This window comes from Bos mutus, chromosome 4 (genome assembly GCF_027580195.1).
Source record: "Bos mutus isolate GX-2022 chromosome 4, NWIPB_WYAK_1.1, whole genome shotgun sequence".
Lineage (NCBI taxonomy): Eukaryota > Metazoa > Chordata > Mammalia > Artiodactyla > Bovidae > Bos > Bos mutus.
In genome coordinates, this window is record NC_091620.1 from 58,188,779 (window position 1) to 58,215,026 (window position 26,248).

General features: G+C 39.7%; 2 protein-coding genes across 2 annotated transcripts in view; one reads left to right on the forward strand and one right to left on the reverse strand.

Annotated features, from left to right (window-relative positions):
* EEPD1 (endonuclease/exonuclease/phosphatase family domain containing 1) overlaps window positions 1-8,624 on the forward strand; it is a 176,073-nt gene extending 167,449 nt beyond the window's left edge. Inside the window, exon 8 of the mRNA XM_070369527.1 lies at window positions 8,350-8,624. Coding sequence (XP_070225628.1) covers window positions 8,350-8,528 — 179 coding nt within the window. The 3' untranslated portion in view covers window positions 8,529-8,624. The remainder of the gene's footprint in view (window positions 1-8,349) is intronic.
* MATCAP2 (microtubule associated tyrosine carboxypeptidase 2) overlaps window positions 1-26,248 on the reverse strand; it is a 57,162-nt gene that overhangs the window by 8,832 nt on the left and 22,082 nt on the right. Inside the window, exons 3-5 of the mRNA XM_005889102.3 lie at window positions 11,769-11,912; window positions 10,942-11,074; window positions 10,070-10,375 (exon numbers count right to left, since the gene is read on the reverse strand). Coding sequence (XP_005889164.3) covers window positions 10,070-10,375; window positions 10,942-11,074; window positions 11,769-11,912 — 583 coding nt within the window. The remainder of the gene's footprint in view (window positions 1-10,069; window positions 10,376-10,941; window positions 11,075-11,768; window positions 11,913-26,248) is intronic.

Sequence of the window (26,248 nt, forward strand, 5' to 3'; positions counted from 1 at the left end):
TTAACAGGTTCCCAGTTATACATTTGAAATATATCCTCAAAGAAGACCTAGTGCACAGCACAGGGAACCAGACTCTAAAGCCTAACAAATCTGTGGAAAAGAAGCCTAAAAAGGGTAGATCTCTTATCTATCTGAATCTGAATCATGTGGGTGCATAGCAAAAATAAACATGACACTGTAAGTCAGCTATATCAATATAAACTAAAAATTAAATAATAGAAAAACCATGCCTACCCTCTTCCACAGGATGTTCATGGTCCCAGTGGATACACAGCCACTTGGTTAGAACAGGCTTGTGTCTGAAGGCAGGGCTGGCAGAGGGCTGAAGGAGACGGGAAGGCTGTGCCAACAAATGACCTTGCTTGGAGCTGTAGTGCCTGGTCCTCTCTGAATGGGACCACAGTCTCCAGATCCTGCGGGCACATCCCACAGCCTATTTTTGCCTAGTGCTCACCAAGGCAGGTGGATTCCGTGGACTGGAAGAGCTCTGAATATTCGCCCGGTCTTCTCCTCTTCTGCTGATGGGTTCCCTATCTCTAGCCTCCTTCCTTAGAGTTGCCCCAAGTGTGGCTTACACCAACATGCACAGATATCTTTGAGGGTCTGGATCCACGCAGGGCAGTAGAAGAGAGAAGAAAGAAACAAAGACAAGCCCTGGGCTCTGTGTTTTGCCACATTCCACTCTCATTCACAACCCGAGGAGGAGGAAAAAACTTGCAGAATGACTCTAGATGCCTGAGTCTGAAGAAAGCCTGCCCTTGGTGGCCATTCTCGTAACTACACCCATAAAACAGGCACCGAGGAGTACAGGCCTGGGATTTCTTTGGAAGGAATGATGCTAAAGCTGAAACTCCAGTACTTTGGCCACCTCATGTGAAGAGTTGACTCATTGGAAAAGACTAATGCTGGGAGGGATTGGGGGCAGGAGGAGAAGGGGACGATAGAGGATGAGATGGCTGGATGGCATCACGGACTCAATGGACGTGAGTCTGAGTGAACTCCAGGAGTTGGTGATGGACAGGGAGGCCTGGTGTGCTGCGATTCATGGGGTCGCAAAGAGTCGGACACGACTGAGCGACTGATCTGATCTGATCTGAGGAGTACACCATGTATGCAAGGATTGTGAGGTAGGAAAGCATACCTGCCATCCAGAAATGTCCCAGTGCAGGTATGAGAAATGGAATTCATAGGAGGGCAGACTTCCCAGAAGCTAATTTCAGGAGGTGAATTTTCATCACACCCTCTTATACACAAAAAAAGGTTCCCAGGAAAACACACACCATATTGCTCCTTACCAGAGAACTGTAAATCAAAAGAAGTGTATTCCCTGACTGTCAACAAAATTCCCATCACTGAACGACTACACATGATAGATGATGGAGAGGGGGCTGCACAAAAAAGAATGCTTGTACAATGTGGCAGGAAATGGAAACTGCTAACAGACATCAACAGAACAGGATGGAGGTTTCTCAGGGAAAGAAATACGGTCATCTGACAATTGAGCAATTGTACTGAGGGACAAAACCACAGTGCATAAAGATACACACACCCCACCCTTGACTGCCGCACAGTTTAAAACAGCCCAGACAGAAAAGCAACCAAAATGTTTATCACTGGAGGTAAGGATATAGAAGCTTAGGTATAAACACACAAAGGAATACCACTCCTCCTGAGAAAACAATGGAATAATTCCATTTGGGGACATATGGCTGGACCTGCAGAATATATATGAACAAGTCCGAGAAAGACACATATTCTATGATAACACTTAGAGGTGAAAAGTTAAGATTTAGCGGAAAAAAAAAAAAAAAAAAAAAGCTTGAGAATACATAAGAGGCTCACAAAGGAAAAAAAAAAAAATCCATATGATGCCCAAAGAGAGAAGGTGCAGGAGCAAGGAATTCCATTAGGTCACTGGAATTAACAGGTACCTGTTTATACATTTGAAATAGATCAGTAAAAAGGACCTGGTGTATAGCACAGGGAACAGGATGGAAAAAACACCGACAACTCTATGGGAAAAGAAGCCTAAAAAGAGTTGATCTCTATCTTTCTGATACTGAACTATGTGTGTGCACAGTTAAAATCAATGTGACACTGTAAATCATTTATACTACAGTATCAATAAAAACTTAATTAAAAAAACAATGCCTGCCCTCTTCCATGGGATCCTCGGCATCCTGGTAGACACACATCCACACGGTGAGAGCAGGCCTTTGTCCCAAGCCAGGGATGGCAGGGGGCTGAAGGATGTGGGAAGGCTGTGCCAGCAAATGACCTTGCCTCGGACGTGTAGTGCCCTGTTCCCTTTGGATGGGAGCGCAATCTCCAGATCCAGCAGGCACTCCCACAGCCAAAGGCGCCTAGTGCCGCAAAGGCAGGCAGACTCTGTGGACTGGAAACACTTTGAAAAGTCACCTGTTCCACGTCTCCTGGTGCTGGCTTCTCTATCTCTAGCCTCCTTCCTTAGAGTCACCCCAGGCATGCACCACAGCATCCCGCACAGGGCTCTTGGAGCAGTGTAGACGCGCTACAGCTGAAGGAGAAGTTAGGCACAGAAAGCTGGGCTGTGTGTTGTGTCACACGGCATTCTCATCTGGTTGGGTTCTATGTGGCCTCAGTAGCGTCTGAGTCCTTGCGACCTTATGGACTCTAGCCCACTAGGCTCCTCTGTCCTTGGAATTCGCCAGGCAAGCATACTGGAGCGGGTTACAATGCCCTTCTCCAGGGTATCTCTACTCTCTTTTATGACCCAGGAAAAATAAGTTTCAGAAGGCTCTAGTTTCTTGAGTCACAGACTTGGGCATCAATAAAGCCTGCCGCCATGTGGCCGTTTCTTATAACTACACCTTTAAAACAGGCACAAAAGGGCACATCATAGTCAGAAAGACTGGGAGGTGGTGAAAGATACCTGCTCTCAACAAATGTGCTGGGGTAGCTGAGAAATGTAATTTATAAGAAAGCAGACTTATGTAGCCAATTTCAAGAGGCACATGTTCATCTCACAGTTTTAAACACAAAACTGGCATAAGATAATATGCTCTATTTGGGTTGCTATTGGAGAATTGTAGATCAAAAGGACAACTAGACATATCCCCTGGCAGTACTCAGAATGGCCACCACCATAAAGTCTTCAAAGAATAAAATCTGGAGAGGGACACTGAGAAAAAGGAACCCTCCTACCCTGTTAAAAGCAATGGAATCCTGAAGCAGCCACTCTGCAGAAACAAATGGAAGTTCAGTCCAGTTCAGTTGCTCAGTCATGTCCGACTCTTTGCAACCCCATGAATCGCAGCACGCCAGGCCTCCCTGTCCATCACTATCTCCCTGAGTTCACTCAAACTCACATCCATCTAGTCGGTGATGCCATCCAGCCATCTCATCCTCTGTCGTCCCCTTCTCCTCCTGCCCCCAATCCCTCCCAGCATCAGTGTCTTTTCCAATGAGCCAACTATTCGCATGAGGTGACCAAAGTACTGGAGTTTCCACTTTAGCATCATTCCTTCCAAAGAACACCCAGGACTGATCTCCTTTAGAATGGACTAGTTGGATCTCCTTGCAGTCCAAGGGACTCTCAAGAGTCTTCTCCAACACCACAGTTCAAAAGCATCAATTCTTTGGCGCTCCGCTTTCTTCACAGTCCAACTCTCGCATCCATACATGACCACTGGAAAAACCATAGCCTTGACTAGATGGACCTTTGTTGGCAAAGTAATGTCTCTGCTTTTCAATATGCTATCTAGGTTGGTCATAACTTTCCTTCCAAGGAGTAAGTGTCTTTTAATTTCATGGCTGCAATCACCATCTGCAGTGATTTGGGAGCCCCAAAAAATAAACTCTTACACTGTTTCCCCATCTATTTGCCATGAAGTGATGGGACCAGATGCCATGATCTTCGTTTTCTGAATGTTGAGCTTTAAGTCAACTTTTTCAATCTCCTCTTTCACTATCAAGAGGCTTTTGAGTTCCTCTTCACTTTCTGCCATAAGGGTGGTGTCATCTGCATATCTGAGGTTATTGATATTTCTCCAGGCAATCTTGATTCCTGCTTGTGCTTCTTCCAGCCCAGTATTTCTCATGATGTACTCTGCATATAAGTTAAATAAACAGGGTGACAATATACAGCCCTTGACGTATTCCTTTTCAAACTATTTGGAACCAGTCTGTTGTTCCATGTCCAGTTCTAACTGTTGCTTCCTGACCTGCATACAGATTTCTCAAGAGGCAGGTCAGGTGGTCTGGTCTTCCCATCTCTTTCAGAATTTTCCACAGTTTATTGTGATCCACACAGTCAAAGGCTTTGGCATAGTCAATAAAGTAGAAATAGATGTTTTTCTGGAACTCTCTTGCTTTTTCAATGATCCAGCAAGGATGTTGGCAATTTGATCTCTGGCTCCTTTGCCTTTTCTAAAACCAGCTTGAACATCTGGAAGTTCACGGTTCGCATACTGCTGAAGCCTGGCTTGGAGAATTTTGAGCATTAGTTTACTAGCGTGTGAGATGAGTGCAATTGTGTGGTAGTTTGAGCATTCTTTGGCATTGCCTTTCTTTGGGATTGGAATGAAAACTGACCTTTTCCAGTCCTGCGGCCACTGCTGAGTTTTCCAAATTCGCTGTCAAATTGAGTGCAGCACTTTCACAGCTGAATACTAAAAATAGAGGTACCTAAAGGAGATCAGTCCTGTGTGTTCTTTGGAAGGACTGATGCTGAAGCTGAAACTCCAATACTTTGGCCACCTCATGTGAAGAGTTGACTCATTGGAAAAGACCCTGATGCTGGGAGGGATTGGAGGCAGGAGGAGAAGGGGATGACGGAGGATAAGATGGCTGGATGGCATCACCAACTCAATGGACATGAGTTTGAGTGAACTCTGGGAGTTGGTGATGGACAGGGAGGCCTGGTGTGCTGCGATTCATGGGGTCGCAAAGAGTTGGATATGACTGGGCACTGAACTGAACTGAGTGATCCATCAGTCTCACTCCTTGGCATATATCTGGCAGAAACCCTGGTCTAAAATGATAATGGTAGCCAAGTGTTGATCGTAGTGCTCTTTACAATGACAAACGTTAAGTTTTCATTGTTTAGTCCCTAAGTCATGTACAACTCTTATGATCCCATGCACTACATGGAAGTAACCTAAATATCCATTGACAGAAGAAGGTATAAGGAAGATGTTGTACATATTTCCACAGGAATCTTATTCAGGCATTGAAAAGGATGAAATAATACCCTTGGCACCAACTTGAATGGACATGAAGACTGTCATACTAAGTGAAGTAAGTCAAACAGAGAAAGAGAACTATCATCTGAAGTTGCTTACATGCAGAATCTAAGTAAGATTGATAGAGGTGACATAATTCATGAAGCAGAAAGTGATTCACAGACTTAGAAAGCCCACATATGGTTACTGAATTGTAAAGGTGGAGGGCAAGGATAAATTAGGAGTTTGGGATTGACATATATAACCTACATTATTGAAAACAGATAACCAAGATGGACCTCCTGTACAGCACAGCGATTGTGCCAATATTCTCTAATAATCTGGGGGAAAAAAAACTTGAGAAACTATGGATACGTGCGTATGTATAAAGGAACCATTTTGCTTCATATCTGAAACTAACAACATTGTTTATCAACTATACTTCAAATGAAAAATTAAAAGAAACAAATAGGACCTAAATAAAATGAAAATTTCTGCACTCCTGAAGAAACTAAAACAAAAGGAAAGATCACCCACACAATGGGAGAAAAGATTTGCAAAGGATCAACCAAAAAGAGATTAATCATTAAAATGTACAAAGAGTTCATGCAGCTCAGTATCAATAAAAGCAAACAATGCAATCAAATAACAGGCAGAAGACCTAAACAGACATTTCTCCAGAGAACATATGCAGAACTCAGAGGCATGTGGAGATGCTCAACATCACTAATTACCAGAGGAATGCAAATCAAAACTACAATGAGATACCATCTCTCATCAGTCACAACGGCTATCATCAAAACATCTATGAACAATAAAAGCTAGAGTGGGTATGGAAAAAACTGAATCCTATTGCTGGGCATGTAAACTGGTACAGCCAGTATAGATAACACTATGCGGGTTCCTTAAGAACTAAAACTAGAGATACCACATGCTCCAGCAATCCCACTCCTAGGCACATCTGCCTAAACCCACAGTTCAGAAGATACAGGCACCCCAATGTGTTTTCAGCACTGTTTAGTAACTGACATGGAAGCAACCTATTTTTCCATCAATAGAATAAGGGGTAAATAAGATCTGATACACATGCCAAATGGAATAATACTCAGCCATAGAAAAGAATGAAATAATGCCGTTGGCAGCAATATGAATGGACCTGGAGATTCTCATACTAAGTGAAGTCAGTCAATAGGGAAAGACGAATATCACCTGAAATTGCTAATATGCAGACTCTAAAAAAAATGATACAAATGAAATTATTTACAAAACAAAAACAGACTCACAAACTTAGAAAACAAACTGAGGGTTATTACCAAAGGGGAAAGATGGAGGGCAGGGACAAATTGGGAGTTAGAGACTTATAATACATTTGATACTGAAAACAGATAGCCAAGAAGGACCTGCTCTATAGCACTGTGAACTCTGCTCAATATTCTCTAAAAACTTAAATGCGAGAAGAATTTGGGAAAGAAGAGATACATATACACGTATAACTGAATCACTTTACTGTGCACGTGAACTAACAGAATACTGATAAATCGACTTCAAATGAAAATGAAAATTGAAAGAAACAAATAAGATCTAATTATTCTCAAAGGTTTTTGCACAGCTGAGGAAACCATGAACAAAAGACAACCCACACAACAGGAGAAAATATTTCCAAAGATTAATCTTGAAAATATACAAAGAGTTCACGCAGTTCAATATCAAACAAAACAAACAACACAATCTAATAATGGGCAGAAGATATTAACAGACATTTCCCCAAAGAACACACACAGATGGCTACATGGCACATGGAGAGATTCTCAACATTGCTAATTAGCAGAGAAATGCACATCAAAACTACAATCAGATATCACCTCACACTAATGTGAATGGTCATGATCAAAAACCTACTAGACATGGATCTAGAACGATCTCCTGTATATAAAAAATAAAAGAGCTGAACTGAACTAAAAAAAAAATCTATAAACAATAAATACTGAAGAGGATGTTGAGAAAAGTAAATTGGTACAGCAAAAGGTAAATTATGGAGGACATTATGGAAATGCCTCAAAAATATTAAAACTAGAGCTACCACATGATCCAGCAATGCGACTCTGGGGCGTATATCTGGGGAAACTATGGGTAAAGGATACGTGTACCCCAGTGTTCACCGCAGTGCTATTTATAATAATGGAGGAAACCAATATGCTACTGACAGAGGAATGAATAAAGCAGAGGCACATGTGTACAGTGGTATGTATCACCCAGCCATTAAAAAGAAGCCATTTGCAGCAACACGGATAGGTCAGGAGATCCTCATCCTTAGTGAAGAAAGAGGAAGACAAAGATCTGATATCGCTTATATAGTGCATCAAAAAAAAACGATACAAATAAAGTTTGCATCTGTTTGCAAAACAGAAACAGAATCACAGACTTAGAATACAAACTTCTGGTTACCAGAGGAGAACGGTAGGGGACGGGGATAAACTGGGTGTTTGGGATTAACATGTCCATACTGCCATATTTGAAACAGATAACCAGTAACGAGCTGCTGTGTAGAAAAGGGAACTGTGGTAAAATTCTGTAGTAACCTAAATGGGTGATGCACTTGGAAAAGAATATATATATATATATATGTGTGTGTGTGTGTGTGTGTGTGTAACTAAACAACTTCACTGTACACGTTCAACACAACACTGTTAATCAACTGTGTGTATGTGCTCAGTTGTTCAGTTATATCCAACTCCTTGTGACCCCAATGAACTGTAGCCCACCAGGCTCCTCTGTATACTCAATATAAAATATATCTTAAAAAATAAATTAGAAAAAAAAAAAAAACATTGACAAGAAACAAAAAACAAATGTCCAAGGTGTCTCCCTATTAAAAGTGGTTAAAGAGACATTGCTACCAAAAGTAATGCATGAACAGTGATTAGATCTAGATTTTTTTTCAACACCTGTAAAAGACACTTTTGGAAGAGTTGGGAATATTTAAATACGGTATATGAAGAGTTGATACTGCTGAATTAAAACTCACTTTCTTAAGTGTGATAATGATACTGTTTTAAGTAGAAGAGAATGTTTTAGTCTTAGGAGAGGCATGCTTAAGTTCTTAAGGAATGAGATGTCAAGTGTACAATTTGCTTTTAAAAATTTACAGAGAGGACTTCTCTGGTGGTCCAGTGGTTAAGAATTTGCCAGCCAATGCAGAGAACATGGATTCGCTCCTTGGTCCCGGGAAGATCCCACATGCCATGGAGCAACTATGCCCATGAGCCACAACTCCTGAAGCCCGTGTGCCTAGAGCCTGTGTGCCACAACGAGAGGCCACCGCAATGAGAAGCCCACACACCACAGCCAGACAGGAGCCCTCACTCGCTGCAACTAGAGAAAAGCCACAAGAATGAGCGGTGTAGCCAAAACAAACCAATGAATAAATAATTCTTTAAAAAGTCACAAAGAGGGGACTTCCCTTTTTGTCCAGTGGTTAAGACTTCATCTTTCAATGAAAGGAGTGTGGGCCCAATCCTTGGGCAGGTAGCTAAGACTCATGTGTCTCTTGCCAAAGCTCCAAAAACATAAAAAAAAACAGATGCAATATTGTAACAAATTCAATAAAGACTTAAAAAATGGCCCACATTAAAAAAAAAGGCACTGTAAAAACAAAGTCAGAATAGCATCAAGAAAGTGAAAAGACATACTACAGGAGAAAATATTTCATTATTTGGTAAGAGATTTGTATCTATACTATACAAAAAAAACTCTTACCTCAAGAATAAAGACAAACAAACCAATTAAAAATGGGCAAATGATCTAAACAGTTCTCCAAAGAAAATATACAAATAACATATAATCACATGAAAAGATACTGAATATCATTAGCCAGCAGAAAACCCACGAGTTAACCACTTTATACCCACTAGTATGGCTATAATAGTAATTAAAACATGAAGACAGTAGGTGTTTTGGAGGATATGGTGTACTAGAAATCCTCATCCACTGTGGTGGGGTTGTAAAATGGTGCAGCACTTTGGAAACACTGGCAGTTCCTCAAAAGGTTGGGCACAGAGTTACCTATAAGCCCAAATTTCCACCCCTAAGTATACACTCAGGAGAATTAGCAATATGAGCTTGTACACAAATACTCATGATAGCATTATTCATAATAGCCAAAAAATGCAAACAACCAAAATGCCCATTAACTGGTGAAAGAATAAATAAAATGCATCATATGCATGCACGGGAACATTATTCAGCAGTAAAAAGGGCTGGTATACTGATACATGCTACGATACGAACGAACTTTAAAAATACACTAAGTGAAAGAAACCAGCCACAAAGCATCACATGTGATTCCATGTACATGAAACATCCAAAACAGGCAAAACTAACAAAAGTAGATTAATGGTTTTTACCGCTGGGAACAATGGGGAAAGAGAGGGGGAATGCCTGCTAATGGGATGAGCTGCTTCTGGGGTGATGAAATGTTCTGGAATTAGACAGTGGTACTGTCTGCACAGCTCTATGAACATTATAAACACCACTGAACTGTATATTTAAAATGGATGAACTATGTATCTCAATAATACTATTTTTAAAGTCAGAAAGCAAAAATGGAAAAATGTTAACAACTAGTGAATCCAGAGTAAGTGTTCATTCCATCATTATTTCCCAATTTCTGTAGGTTTGAAATTTTTCTTAAGAGATGAGCAAAATAATGCTAACAAAATGTGGTGTGGGAAAATCAGCATTGACCTCAAGTAACAAAAGTTTAATTTTTCAAAGGTGAGTGGATTCAATGATGGGAAGAGCAGGATGTGACCAAAATCAATAGACAAGTTACCCATTAATCACAAAATCTACAGTTAAGGCACTCTCACCTGGTTGAGAGGTATCAGTCCATCCCCTCTTGGCTCGTACACAATAATCCCATCTCGTATTGGGGTCCTTGACAAACTTGCCAATATCTCTGAATAGTTCACAAAAAGACATCTGGCTGGCACGATAAACAGTGTAGTAGAGGAGGGCAGCCCTCCATAAAAAGGGGTCTTTTCTAAACAGGACACTGTGAATACTTGCCAGTCCTTCCTCTGTGGGGTTATTTGGCTTTAGTTCAAGTTTTTTACGGCCAGTCCAACTGTTCCATGGCTGCTGAAGGTTGTTAATACCTCGAAAATAATGTGTGCCTATGGAGAAAATAAGGCACATGAAAAGCAAGAAATGCATTCTCATGTTAATTCTTCTCCAAGAAAAGATTCTACCAACAGTTCTAAAACCAAATTGATGTGTATGTAACAAATCAAAACAAAGCAGAAAATGGCCTGACCCTAATGCCTTTGGGTTTGACTGAGGACACTGCCTTCAGAAGGATTGTATTTCTCATTAGAAGAGGTATAACTTTTAAGGAAATTTATTTTCTTTTAAGAGAAGAATTATAACTTGATATTTGAAAAGAATCTCAGAGGTCATTCCCTCAGTTGAAGGGGGGTGAACTGGCAGATGCTTTGCCGTCTGAGCCACCAGGGAAACGTGAACTGAAATCCAGAGGAGTTAAATGACTCTCCATTTACACAGTACCCTAAAAAACTTAATTTGAAATGAGACACTAATATCTTCACTTTAAGTTCAAGTGACACCTAACAATTTCATCACTTTTTGCCAAATATTACTAAGAAAAAAAACATTACAAAAAACAGGTGCTTGAGGTAATTTATTATTACAACTGAATAAGTGGAGAAGGGTAGTCACCTACCTATTTCATGCCTCAGCATTCCTTCCAGCCAGTGTTCTCGTGCAGTGGAAACATTGATGGTCAGCGTCGGACATCCATTTACTACTGTCATGGAAGCTCGGGAAAGCAGGTCCTCAGTGAGATGAACTACAATCTAAGAAGCAAAAGTTAAAATACACACACACACACACACACACACACACACACACACACACACGACGAAACACAGAAGGCATGGGGAGAAAGTTTTCACAGACAACAACAGACCCATAAATTAACACCTTTTTCTTTTGTTTATACCAAGAAACCAAGAAGCTGAAATGCAGAATCGCTTTGACCCTTGGAATTTTGAGCTTTGGGAACTCAAGAACCTTTACTAGATTGAAAGAAAAGTAGACAGCTATGCGGAAGACACAAAGAATTGGAACTGTGCCTCTGCTCTGCTCTCCAATATAGTCCCTGGGATGAAACGATGCGAAGGAAGGTGCAGGAGCCAGAGTCCTAGTCACTGCTAGATCAAAGCTTATTTTGAGACTGAACACTAGGAACCAGCCACTAATAAAAAAAAGCCGCTGTGGCAAATATCTTCCTTAATAATTTTCCTAAACCAATTCATATACTCCCAACAAGCTACACAAAAATGGTAATAAGGGGAAAAATAAACTGAACACAAGTCAATGCAACAAAAACTTAAACTTATATTTAATTAGAAATCTGGATGACTTATTTAATGAGTAAAATAATGTTGGGAAAACATAACCCGCAGGAAAAAAAAAAGAAAAACACGTAGCACTCACTGAGAGTTACAATGTTCAGTCAGCTCATCATGTTCACTCATGATTTCATACCTCACCCATGCAGCCTTCTTTCATCATGTACTTCCTAACATGACTCCAGATTCGAGTTTTAGATAGCAGGCTACCACCGGTGGCCTGTTCAAATTTTTCATAACTTCCATACTTTTGTAAAGTCAGTTCCATAATATTGATGGACTGTAAAAGAAACAGAGATGAAGTAAATTGTCTCCGATTACTGATGTGAGTACTGAGCTATATGCTTATCATGACCTGTTCTGTGTTTACTGATTTACAAATTAAATTGTAGCTAAGCACATTTTTCTAATCCTGAAGAGTTTTCACTCATTTTCACAAGTTTTTACAAAACACTTATGTACATACTTCTTAGCATGGGATAAAGGGGCTCAAGCACTACACACCTGTCAGTATCTAACAGGCTGAGTTCTTAGTTTCTCTTGGCTTCTCTGAGACCATCTGGTGGTTTTGCAGAACTCAGAAGGTATGTTTCCAGACTAATCACTAGTATATAATTACCACTTGGATAAAGAAAAAAATATTTCCAATTTTTAAGAACACACAAAAGAATCAACCACTCTTCTATGATGATCCTATAGAACTTGATGTTCTCCTTTGACAGAAAACACAGTCTCAATATTACTAAAAATACTTTGTATCTATCATTCAGGGCAGGGTACTATCTACTTTTCATTCTTCATAAATTTTCACATGAAAAGAATATGAACGTTGGGATCTTTTTCTGCAAACAGAAATATACAGAAAGACTAAGAAAAGTAAGAAAATTCGTAAAAAATCACAGATGATGAGCATCTATGGGAAAGCCACCAAAAAGGTAAACATAAGAATAGAAAATGCTATTGAAAGATCTTCTGGAAAAAATCTAGAAAATTCACATATATATCTTATATGAATGGTGACAGAAGCTAGAAAATTCAGACACCTGTTATATTAAGTCTAAAATTTCTAGCTGTCATCAGACTAGTAAAGAGATGAAAAGTACAACCTCTAGAGTCACACTACCTGAGCTGATATCCTGGCTCTGCCACCTTCTGGCTGTGTGACTCTGAGCAAGTTACTTATTACTAAGCCTCCTCATTAGTAAATGAGGATAACTACAATAATGTCTACTTCATGGTTCTGTTGAGAAAAACTACCAGCCTCTGTAAAGCACAGTGGCAGATACAAGTAGTCAATACATGTCAATTATTACATCAGCATTGTAATCACCACCATTATGTCATCATTCTTTATAAATATCACCACTGTAGATGACAGGCTCAACACAAAAAGTACAGTAAAGCTCAGGCACTACAAGTTGTAAGTAAACATATATATCCCCACTGCTGCTGCTGCTGCTGCTGCTAAGTCGCTTCAGTTGTGTCCGACTCTGTGCGACCCCATAGACGGCAGCCCACCAGGCTCCCCCGTCCCTGGGATTCTCCAGGCAAGAACACAGGAGTGGGTTGCCATTTCCTTCTCCAATGCATGAAAGTGAAAAGTGAAAGTGAAGTCGCTCAGTCGTGTCCGACTCCTAGCGACCCCATGGACTGCAGCCTACCAGGCTCCTCTGTCCATGGGATTTGCCAGGCAAGAGTACTGGAGTGGGCAGAATTCTTTACCACTGTGCCACCTGGGAAAACCTTGGTCCAAAAGCCAGAAGCATTGAATTGTCCTGGAAACTGGTTTCAACTTCAGAATTTTGCCTGCCTCCAAGATGCGTGCATACTGAATCAGAATCTGCATTTTAACATTTCCCAGGTGATTCACCAGCACAGTAGAAAGCTAGAAGGGTCTCAGAGAATGGGAACACAGCAAATAACCCAGAGGCTGATTTACTTATCTGATAACCAGGATAATTAAAAGAACAAATTAGCACATAATTAAAAGCCCATTTTAGCAGATTCAGTTCAGTTGCTCAGTCGTGTCCGACTCTTTGCGACCCCATGAATCGCAGCCAGGCCTCCCTGTCCATCACCAACTCCCGGAGTTCACTCAGACTCACGTCCATCGAGTCAGTGATGCCATCCAGACATCTCATCCTCTGTCGTCCTCTTCTCCTCCTGCCCCCAATCCCTCCCAGCATCAGAATCTTCTCCAATGAGTCAACTCTTCGCATGAGGTGGCCAAAGTACTGGAGTTTCAGCTTTAGCATCATTCCTTCCAAAGAAATCCCAGGGCTGATCTCCTTCAGAATGGACTGGTTGGATCTCCTTGTAGTCCAAGGGACTCTCAAGAGTCTTCTCCAGCACCACAGTTCAAAAGCATCAGTTCTTCGGCGCTAGATTAGCTAAGGTATTTGCATACACTGGTCTAAGGTCACTAGTAGGAGTAGTAGTTAGTAGTTAAGTCCCTAAGTCGAGTCCGACTCTTGTGACCCCATGGACTGTAGCTGCCGGGCTCCTCTGTCCATGGGATTCTCCAGGCAAGAATACTGGAGTGGGTTGCCATTTCCTTCTCCAGGGGATCTTCCCGACCTAGGAATCAAACCTGGGTATCCTGCATTGCAGGCAGATTCTTTACTGACTGAGCTATAAGGGAAGCCCCTAAAGGTCACTAATCATCAATATACCAGTGTTAGAAGAAAGTGAGAAATTTTGCCTTAATTACATAAGATACAGAAGTGGTACTTCTATATTGGACTTATATTTAGACCTAAACAAAAGCTAAAGAAAATTTTTATTATAACTTGTGCTTATAAGTTTTTAAAAGTATCTACTTAATTTAGGAAAAATTAGCTTTTCTAGTATATGCTTACTCAGTAGGAAAATGTTATTATCTGGTTACTATTATAGCAGATATAAAACAGTCTAGAGAATTTGGAAAAACTTAAATACAGGTGATCCTAGTTATCACCAACAAATGGTACTTAATAGAAGGCTACTAAGAATTCGGTCTAGTCAAGGTTATGGTTTTTCCAGTGGTCATGTATGGGTGTGAGAGTTGAACTGTGAAGAAAGCTGAGCACCGAAGAATTGATGCTTTTGAACTGTGGTGCTGGAGAAGACTCTTGAGAGTCCCTTGGACTGCAAGGAGATCCAACCAGTCCATCCTAAAGGAGACCAGTCCTGGGTGTTCATTGGAAGGACTGATGCTGAAGCTGAAACTCCAATACTTTGGCCACCTAATGCGAAGAGTTAACTCATTGGAAAAGACTCTGATGCTGGGAGGGATTGGGGGCAGGAGGAGAAGGGGACGACAGAGGATGAGATGGCTGGACGACATCACTGACTCGATGGACATGAGTTTGAGTGAACTCCGGGAGTTGGTGATGGACAGGGAGACCTGGCATGCTGCGATTCATGGGGTTGTAAAGAGTCAGACACGACTGAGTGACTGAACTGAACTAAGAATTCACATTCATAGTAAGTATGCATTTATATTCATAATTGGGAACAAAGATTTGATTGAAAATTTATCCTGAAAAAGTACTCTAACAAATATAAGATTAAAAAATTATATTGGCAGTTTAACAACACTGGGGAAACCTTGTTCCTATCAACTATTACATACATCAAAGAAAGAATAAAAATAGTGGGAGCTTTTTGGAGAAGGGATGTAATTTTTCTATCAAAATGACATACAACAGCACATTTTTTCTTTCACTGCACGACTTACATGCACCAGCATGGTAGCAACCCTACATGGGAGCTACACAGATGGTCCCAAAAGCTTAGCTTAATATGTCATATTCAATCATTCTTCACTGAAGTGCCCATCCTGTGGTCATCTCTAGAATTTTTTTTTTATTAATTTTCAACTGGTCCAACCTAGACACATTTGTCAGTGATCACACAGATTTCTAATATCCTTCACTGACTTCCCAATCCATTTGCATTAGACTCCAACATAGAGACACAGTGGTTGGACAGGTGAATAAATTCAAGTTTTAAGAGACAAGTCAGCAGTGTTCAGTGGTTACTTCATCAGTGAGTATTTCTGTGTGACAACAATTTCTGCTTCATTATGCAACCTCCTAGGAGAAGGCGATGGCACCCCATTCCAGTACTCTTGCCTGGAAAATCCCATGGACGGAGGAGCGTGATAGGCTGCAGTCCATGGGGTCGCTAAGAGCCAGACACGACTGAGTGACTTCACTTTCACTTTTCATTTTCTTGCATTGGAGGAGGAAATGGCAACCCACTCCAGTGTTCTTGCCTGGAGAATCCCAGGGACGGGGAAGCCTGGTGGGCTGCCGTCTATGGGGTCGCACAGAGTCGGACACGACTGAAGCGACTTAGCAGCAGCAGCAGCATGCAACCTCCTACAGGCCACAAAGATTTTACAAGTATGATTTCAACTTTGGAAAAAAGAAAAGGCAATAAGCAATTTTAAAAGGCACAAAGAAGCCTGGAAGGATACACCCAAACGCTACATGATATGATGTTCATCTTTGGGAAAGGGTAATGTGCTACACTGATGTTTGTTTGCACTTTACAGGAGTTGTTTAAATTGTTTACAATATGCATAGGAAAAAATCATTTTCCTATGAAAAATGTCATAGGAAAATGACATTTTCTATGTCATTTTAGGAATTGTACAATGATGTGTTCAAGGTATACAATGTGATGACAATATATATATACACACACACTGTGGAATGAATAGTACAATCAAATTAATTTACAAATCCATCACCTCACATATGCAGTGGGAACATAAGATCTTAGCAAATTTCAAGTATAAAATATATTATTATTACCTATAATCATTATGCTGTATTTTAGATGCCCAGGACTTATTCCAAGTTTATAACTGAATTTTGGTACCCTTTGATCCACACCTCGCCACAAGTTTTTATTTTTTAAAATAGGAAATAAAAGAAAGTTCATCCTTTCCCCCTAGAGCTCAGAGAATCAATATCTATACCACTTTGGGAATCAAACTTTCATACACCCTCACATGGTTAATATGTTAAAGAGGCAATAAATTTCATGTCAAAATCTCTCTTCTCCATTAATATCATTTAAGTTAATCAGAAAACTACATCTCCCAATATTATTTGTGGGAGATTCAAACAAACATCAGGGAATTCCCCAATCATCACTTTCAGTTTGCCATTCAGAATATCCCTTTCCTATCTTCAAATATATCTCTACCATTTCTTTAACTTCCAATAACATTCAAGTATTAAAAGAAAAAAAGTTCAAGTTAATTTAACCAATTTAAAACATAAATCATATATCTAATTAAAGATTTTTCACCTCCCCTAGGCAGGGCCTGGTCTGGGACCTAAAGAACTTTCACTAGGAAAGGAAGGCATAATCAGTGATTTGAGTCCTCCTCATCTCTCCCCCATTTCCCTTCAGCATATTGAATATTCAGTACTTTTAATATATTCTGTGGCTCAGCGGGTTAAAGAATCTGCCTGCAAATGTCGGTGACCCTGGAGACGTGGTTTTGATCCCTGGGTTGGGAAGATCCCCCTGAAGTAGGAAATGGCAACCCACTCCAGTATTCTTGCCTGGAAAATGCCCTGGACAGAGGAGCCTGGTGGTCTACAGTCCATGGGGTCACAGAGAGTTGGACATGACTGAGTGACTGTGCTTTCTGTGTACTGAATATACTCAGTATATGGAAGAAGGAGTGAACAATTCCTGTATAACTGGTTCAGCTGTGGTCCTTCTCCCTTGACTATAATGCTATGGCAGGCCTTTTACAGAAGGTGCCTCCACTGCACAGCTAACTGACCAAGCTCCTTCCAACAGAATCTATGCAAGACCCCCCCTGAGGTGGACCACTACCAAAACAACTTTTACGAAATTTAAAAGTACAACAGACCTTCATCAAAAAACAAGAAAAAATCTCAAGGAAACAACCTAACCTGGCACGTAAAAGAAAAAGACAAATATACAAAACCTAGAGTCAGCAGAAGGAAGGAAATAATCAAGATTAGGGAGGGCTTCCCTGGTGGCTCAGATAGTAAAGAATCTGCCTGCGATGCGGGATACCCAGATTTGTTCCCTGGGTCAGGAGGATCCCCCGGAGAAAGGAATGGCAACCTGCTCCAGTATCCTCGCCTGGAGAATCTCATGGACAGAGGAGCCTGGTGGGCTACAGTCCATGAGGTCACAAAGAGTTGGACATGACTGAGTGACTAACACTTTCTTTCAAAATTCTAAAGGGAGGGGATAATGAGCTTTTAATAACAATGATAATAATGATAACCCCTCCTTCCTAGAAAATCCTTATCATTCAGGTAGCCCTTGCACTGGAAAACCAAGGCAACTTGACATGACTGAGCAACTGACACTTTCACTGTCTTCACACTCCCTGGTGGCTCAGTGGTGAAGAGTCTTTCTGCCAATGTGGGAGATGTGAGTTCAATTCCTAGTCTGAGGAGATCCCACATGCCTTGGAGCTAAGCCCGTGCATCACAACTATTGAACCTGTGCTCCAGAACCTGGGAACTGCAATTGTTGAGCCCACATGCCTCAACTCCTGAAGCCCACACTCTGCAGAGCCTGTGCTCTGCAACAAAAGAAGCCACCACAATGAGAAGCCCACGCACAGTGCAGGCCCCACCTGCCACAACCAGAGAAAAGCCTGAGTGGCAATGAAGACCCAGCACAGCCAAAATAAATAAAATTTTAAAAAATAAATATTAGGAAGGAAATAAAATAGATTTTAAAAACAATAGAAAAACAATAGAAAAACAAAAACAAGAGCTGGTTCTTTAAAAGGGTAAACAAAATTAACCTCTAGCCAGGTTCACCAAGAAGAAATGAGAGAGTACCCAAACAAAATAAGAAATGAAAAAGGAGAAATCTTGAGCGATACTACAGAAATACAAAAAACCATAAAAGAATACTCTGAACAATTACATGTCAACAAATTTGACAACCTAGAAGAAATGGACAACTTTCTAGAAATGTACAGCCTGTGAAAACTGAATCAAGAAAGATAATTTTAAGAGATGGATCACTAGACGTGAAATAGAATCTGTAATCATAAAAAAAAAAAATGATTCCTACAAATCAAAGTCCAGGACCAGATGACTTCACATATGAAGTCCACCAATCATACAAAGAAGAACTAATACCAGTTCTTCTCAAACTCTTCCAAAAGACTGAAGTGGAGGGAACATTCACAAAGACATTCTATGAGGCCACCATCACCCTAAACCAAGACCAAAAACACCACCAAAAAAGAAAATTACAAGCCAGTATCTTCAATAAATATAGATGCAAAACTTCTCAACAAAATATTAGCAACCAAATCCCAACAACACATAAAAAAAAAGATCACACACCATGACCAAGTGGGATTCATCCCCAATTCACAAGGACGGTTCAGCATACACAAAATCAACCACGTTATACCACGTTAACAAAAGTCAAAAAACACATGTATCTCAATAGATGTAGAAAAAGAACTTAACAAAATTCAACATCCATTTATGATTAAAAACTCTTACCAAAGCAGGAACAGAGGGAACATATCTCAACATAATAAAGTCATTTATGACAAACCCACAGATAATATAATACTCAACAGTGAAAAGCTAAAAGCCTTCCCACTAAAATCTGGAACAAGTTAAGGATGCCCACTCTCACCACTTCCGTTCAACATAGTATTGGAGGTCCTAGCAGCAATCGGACAAGAAAATGCAGGAAAAGGTATCCAAATTGGAAAGGAAAAGATAAAATTGTCACTATATGCAGATGACATGATACCATAAATAGAAAACCCTAAGGACTCCACATAAAAACTAGGCAAGACGTTCTCTGACATAAATCATACCAATATTTTCTTAGGTTAGTCTCCCAAGGAAATTGAAACAAAAGCAAAAATAAACAAATGGGACATAATCAAACTTACAAGCTTTTGCACAGTAAAGAAAACCATTTTTTAAAAAATGAAAAGATAACTTATGGAAGAAAAATTTGCAAATGATGCAACAGACAAAGTTGTAATCTTAAGATATATAAATAATATCTCATACAACTCAACAACAAAAACCCAATCGAAAAATGGGCAGATGACCTTAATAGACATTTCCCCAAAGAAGACATACAGATGGCCAGCAGGCACATAAAAAGATGCTCAACACCACTACTTATTAGAGAAAAGCAAATCAAAACTACAATGAGGTACCACCTCACACTGGTCAGAATGGTCATCATTTAAAAGTCTACAAATAACAAATGTTAGAGAGGGTATGAAGAAAAGGGAACCCTCCTATGCTGTTGGTGGGAATGTAAGTTGGTTCAGCCCCCGAGGAAAGAAGTATGGAGGTTCCTCAGAAAACTAAAAATAGAATTACCACATGATCCAGCAATCCCACTCCTGGGAATATAACTGGACAAAACTATAAGACAAAAAGATACATGCACCCCTATGTTCATAGCAGCACGGTTCACAATAGCCAAAATATGGAAACAACCTAAATGTCCATCAACAGATGAATGGATAAAGATGGTGTGGTACATATATACAATGGAATACTACTGGGGCATAAAAAAGAATAATAATGTCATTTGTAGCAACATGGAAACAACTAGATTATCATACTAAGTGAAGTAAGTCAGAAAGAGAAAGACAAATAGCATATGGTGGTAGTGGTTTAGTCGCTAAGTTATGTCTGACTCTCTGGCCCCATGGACTACAGCCTGCCAGGCTCCTCTATCCATGGGATTTCTCAGGCAAGAATACTGGAGTGGGTTGCCATTTCCTTCTCCAGGGGATCTTCCTGACCCAGAGACTGAACCCACCTCGCCTGCATTGCAGGCAGTCGCAGGTTCTTTAGCACTGAGCCATGTGGAAAGCCCCATATTACATGATATCACTTATATGTGGAATCTAAAATGTAGCACAAATGAACCTATCTATAGAAGAGAAACAGACTCAGAGAAAACAGACTTGGGCTTGCCAAGGGGGAAGAAGGGAGAGAGAGGAAGGACCAGGAGTTTCAAGAAATGGTGCTGGGATAACTGCATATAAATAAAAGAATAAAATCGGACCCCTGCTGCTGCTGCTGCTGCTAAATCGCTTCAGTCGTGTCCGACTCTGTGTGACCCCACAGACGGCAGCCACCAGGCTCCCCCGTCCCTGGGATTCTCCAGGCAAGAACAGTGGAGTGGGCTGCCATTTCCTTCTCCAAATGTATATACAAAAATTAACTCCAAATGTATCAAAGACATAAATGTTAGAGCTACACACAAAACTCTTAGAAGAAAGCACAGGCACACACTTCATGACCTTGTATTAGGCAGTGGTTTCTTAGATATGACACCAAAACATCAACGAACAAAACAGGTAAGTTGGACTTCATCCAAATTAAAAGCTTTTATGCTTCAAAGGTCACCATCAAGAAAGCAGAAAGACAACGCACAGAATGGGAGAAAAGTTTACAAATTTCGTATCTGAAAAGTGACATATCTAAAATATAGTAAGAATTCCTATAACTCAATAATAAAAATACAAATAATCCAATTAAAAAATGGGCAAAAGATACAAACACAGTTATCCAAAGAAGATATACAAATGACCAATAAGCTCATGAAAAGATGCTCAACACCATTAGTCATCAGAGAAATACAAATTAAAACTACAATGATATATCACTTCACACCCACTAGAATAGCTGTAAAAATAAAAACGAGTTGACAAAAAACGAAGAAAAGAGTTGACGATGATGTGGAGAAACTGAAAATCATATACTGTTGGTGGGAATGTAAAATGGTGCAGTCATTTTGGAAAAGTTTTCCTTAAAAGGTTAGACACAGAGTTCCCATATGACCCATTATATATGATCTCTGATCTCCTACCATATGACCAACTACCATATAATCTACTATTAATACTAGGTATATACCCAAGATGACCAAGAACATGTTCACCAAAAATCTGGACACAAATGTTCATAGCAGCGTTGTTCATAACAGCCAAAAAGTGGAAACAATCTAAATATCTATCAACTGATGAATGGACTAATACAATGTAATATATATATGGAGTATTATCCAATAATAAAAAGTACTGAAACATGCTATGATATAGATTAATCTTGAAAACATGCTAAACATGCTAAGTAAATGAAGCCAGTCAAAATGAACCATATATTGTATGACTCATTTATCTGAAATGTCTGGAACAGTTAAATCCATAAAAAGAAAAATAGATTGATGGTTGTCTAAGGCTGGGTGGGGGTGAGAGTGTTGGCAAGAAATGGTGAGTCACTTCTAATGAGTACAGGGTTTCCTTTTTCAGGTGATAAAATGTTCTCAAATTTGATAGTGATAATGACTACATAATCCTAAGCATACTGATAATCACTTAACTGTACACTTTAGATGGATTAACTACATGGCATGTCAATTATATCTTCATAAAGCCATCATTTAAAAAACAAATAGTAATCAAACAGCACAGTATAATATTTAAACCACTAATTCAGAAAATGAAAAATCTCTGTACAAAACTTACAGCACTATCTTGTATGATACAGCAAACTTTCTGAAAAATCTCAACACTCTGTTGAATGACCTACTTTTGGTTTACTTTCTGATTCTGTTGCTGTTTAGCAATTTGGAAATCTCACCATCAGTCAAAAGCCACTTAAACAGTCATGTGCTAAAAACCTATTTCCCTTTTCAAATGCAGCTGTCACTCAATGAAAAGCTATATACAACAGGGACACTAACACAATATAAGCCTTGATGACACTGTGCAAAGACTAGAAGTCAAAAGATCTGGTTTTATGCTGGTGCCCTACCTTTTACTGACTGCGTGATCTTAGGTCTGTCATTTCACCTTTCAGGTTTAGTTTCTTCAATAGCAAAATGGAGATGAAAATCTCTGCCCTACTTACCTAATAGGGTTGGTGTGAGGATGAAATTAGAGATAGACACAGAGAGCAGAAGAGGGGAGGGAGAGAAAGAGAAAGAGAACTTGTTTTGTAATCTATTTCCCAAATGACTGTGGGTTTCCCAGGTGGCTAAGTAGTCAAGAATCTGTCTGCTGACGTGGGTTTGATCCCTGGGTCTAGAAGATTTCCTGGGGGAGGAAATGGCAACCCACTCCAGTATTCTTGCCTGGGAAATTCCATGGACAGAGGGGCCTGGCAGGCTACAATCAATGAGGCCCCAAAAGAACAGGACACAGCTTAGAGACTAAACAACAGAGGAAATAGAAGAGCATCCTTATATACCAATGTTTTTAAAAACACTAAGCTGTCCCCCCAAAGAAACATACGTGCCCAATGAACTTGACCCCGAGTCACAAATTTGGATCTACTGTTTGTAGAGTATTTCATTGAAGTTCTAGCATACCATTAATAACATCTTGTATTCATTCATCTTTAAGGTTACTTTCTTTCTGCCAATCCCTGCGTTTATGTTTATATTTCACAATCTTTTAGAATCTAATTCCAAGCCTGACCATTAGACTGACAGAGATTATACTGAAATTTACATAGTTTAATAATTCTCTGTTGGATGTATGAATAAAATTTTGTGAAAACACAGGAAGGTAAACTAAAGTGGGGCCCTAGAGGAAACAGACGATATTCCAGGTAAAGGGGGAGAATATTGTCAAAAGCATACACAAAGCAACGAAAGTGAAATACAGAGATTTTAGGCTAGACAGGCACCAGGAAACTCATTTATTTAGTGCCAGGAACTAAACGAGATTTTCAATCTAAATGAGATTTTCAATCTAAATGAGATTTTGATTTTGAGATTTTCAATCTCTGTCAGATTCTGGGAACAGCTGAAATAAATAAAACACACTTTTATAAAAGAGGTTAGTCTTGTGGTCAAGGTAAAAAAAGAAACTTAAGGATGATAACAGAGTGATACATTTCATGACAGACAATCTGCACAAGGTGCTGTGGGAGTATAGCGTTGACTTTGGAAACCTAAGCATGAGCTAGATCAGGAAACATGAAAGACCTGCAGGCCATGGTAAAAGTTTTGGACTTTATCCTGAATTATGAGGAGCTCTAAAGTTTTGCAGGAAGGACAGTGACACAATCAGATTTGACACTTAGACACTGACAGTAGTGTGGAGAGCAAGAGAAACTGCATTTGCCAATAACTCAGTTTTCTGTAAAACAGATTTTATTATAATCTGGTCGCAGTTTAACAAAGAAAAATGTTTCGATAAATTATATTCTACATACGCAGAATCCCGGAAATAGATCCGAGACACTGAGTCTGCCTTAAATGAAGGAATGAGTGAAAGAACATAGAGGACAAAGAAAACCGTCACCTACAGCCTTCCCCTCAATCCCCTTCTGCCCCTTCTGTCTTCAGGGTTAAGGGTAGTTTGGATGTATACAATGTTAAGTGGGAGAGTGAGAGGGTAAATGCTACCAAGAGAAGATATTTGTAAACAGTACAAATTAGTACTGCAAACTCTTCTTTCGCTACCTACAAGGAAGAAGTAGATATTCAAGCTGTTCTGGAGAAAAGAATTTGTTAAGATAAGAACCTGAGATTGCAGGTTAGGCAAGTTTTCAAAGGCACATCAATGAAGTGTTGTTTCAATGAGTCATCAAGGTCATACCTTCTTCCAAGGACACACAATCTGATTGGGGTGTTTCCGTCTCTGTAAGAAAATCTTCCTTGATATTAGGTTAAGAAATGACCTTACATCTCCAATCTAATACACAAAACTACTATGAGAGGTACTAAACTCTAATCTTTTAACTTTAATGAATCTGGAAAAAGGCTTGTGATTTGCTCAGCAAAAAACTGTGTCACCTAAGGAGAAGTATAGTTTAAAGAAGGCTTGCTTTTCCCTCCCCCTTTATTGTCTGGACAACTTGAGGTCTACCAACACAAAATACCTTAATACTAGTACAATTAAAACATGGCCTCAAAGAAATTTTATATCAAGACATATTATCATCAGTGAAGGTATTTGATTTCCAATGGTGTTATTTCTACCAAAAAAGGAAAACGAACACTTGTTTTAGAACACAATGTGATTTTATGTATTATGCATGCATTTTAATCTAACAATAAATTACCTATTCCATTTTCACTATAAACTCCAAAAGCAAGGCATTTCCTGAGGACCACATTTAAAAATCTTTATGTTACACTATCACTGGCCTCAAAACAAAGCTTATGTATAATAGATCTGGTCAATCGGAGGTGGCAAACTGGCAACCCAAGGGATGACTGTGGCCCACAAACGGGTTTTCATTGGTTTGAACAACTTGTTTTTTTCTTTAAATTAGTTGTCAACATTTACAAATTGGAAGACTTTGTATAAAATTCAAGTTATCTATCTTCTCTTACAATTTCTGAGGATATGATACACTAGACCCAAACTGTAGCCCAACTGCTATCTGGTTTCCAGTTGCCTACAGTGCCCAGACAACTCCCTGCAATCATTTATGATCCCTGCTCAGATCCTACACATGTGACCCTAGCTGTATAAAGTCTGCTAACCAGGAAGAAAAAAAATCAGAATTTATTTCCTAGCATAATGAAGTTGGGCTTCCTTGATAGCTCAGTTGGTAAAGGATCCGCCTGCAATGCAGGAGACCCCAGTTTGATTCCTGGGTTGGGAAGTGAACTGGAGAATGAATAGGCTACCTACCCCAGTATTCTTGGGCTTCCCTTGTGGCTCAGCCGGTAAAGAATCTGCCTGCAATGCAGGAGACCTGGGTCTGATCTCTGGGTTGGGAAGATCCCCTGGAGAAGGGAAAGGCTACCCACTCCAGTATTCTGGCCTAGAGAATTCCATGGACTGTATAGTCCATGGGGTGAGTTGCAAAGAGTCGGACACGACTGAGCAACTTTCACTTCACTTCATAATGAAGTTGGTCCATCGAGATACTTACTTTGAATATTTGAACTCTATAAATGAAAATGCAATGCTATGCCACAGAATGTTAAGCATTATGTTATTCCAATGCAGGAAAAAAGTCAGAATTCTTTTCTCTAAATACCTCTGAGATTTTATGATAACTCTATCAAGCTACCTTTGATAGCATAGACCATTAACTTTCATTTACTTCAAGAAATATATTTAGGATACTCTAATTACATAAGCAGAACAGCTTTTTTTTTTTCCAGTTAGGCAGATGTAGAATATATTAATACCAAGTAATATCCTAACTCTTAAATAATATGGTTATGATGGAAGAGGTCTTTTTGAGAGACATCAAATACCTTTAAAAAATCAACTTTCTTGCAGCTCGCTTTCTCAACTGGTACTGTTTCACTCGTGGACACAGCTTTTTATAAGAATTCAAGTTTATGTCACTCTTAATGTTTTATCACTACTAAGACAATATGCCTGCGCTTGGTAATACTATGACTTTGTACTCAGTCTCCAAGCTGTTGGAACCCCTGTCTGCTCTGAGGTATACAGTTCCTTTCCTGATGACTACTCTCCTTTCCAGAAGGTGCCTTGTCTGTGCTTTCCCCTCAAGATGCTGCTGGACTTCTGGTGACGAGAGCTAATTTTACAATCCAATAATGTTAAGTATAATACCTTCCTACTAAGTTTCAGGTTCTCACATTTAAAATTTTTGCCCCCATACTACATACTCATGT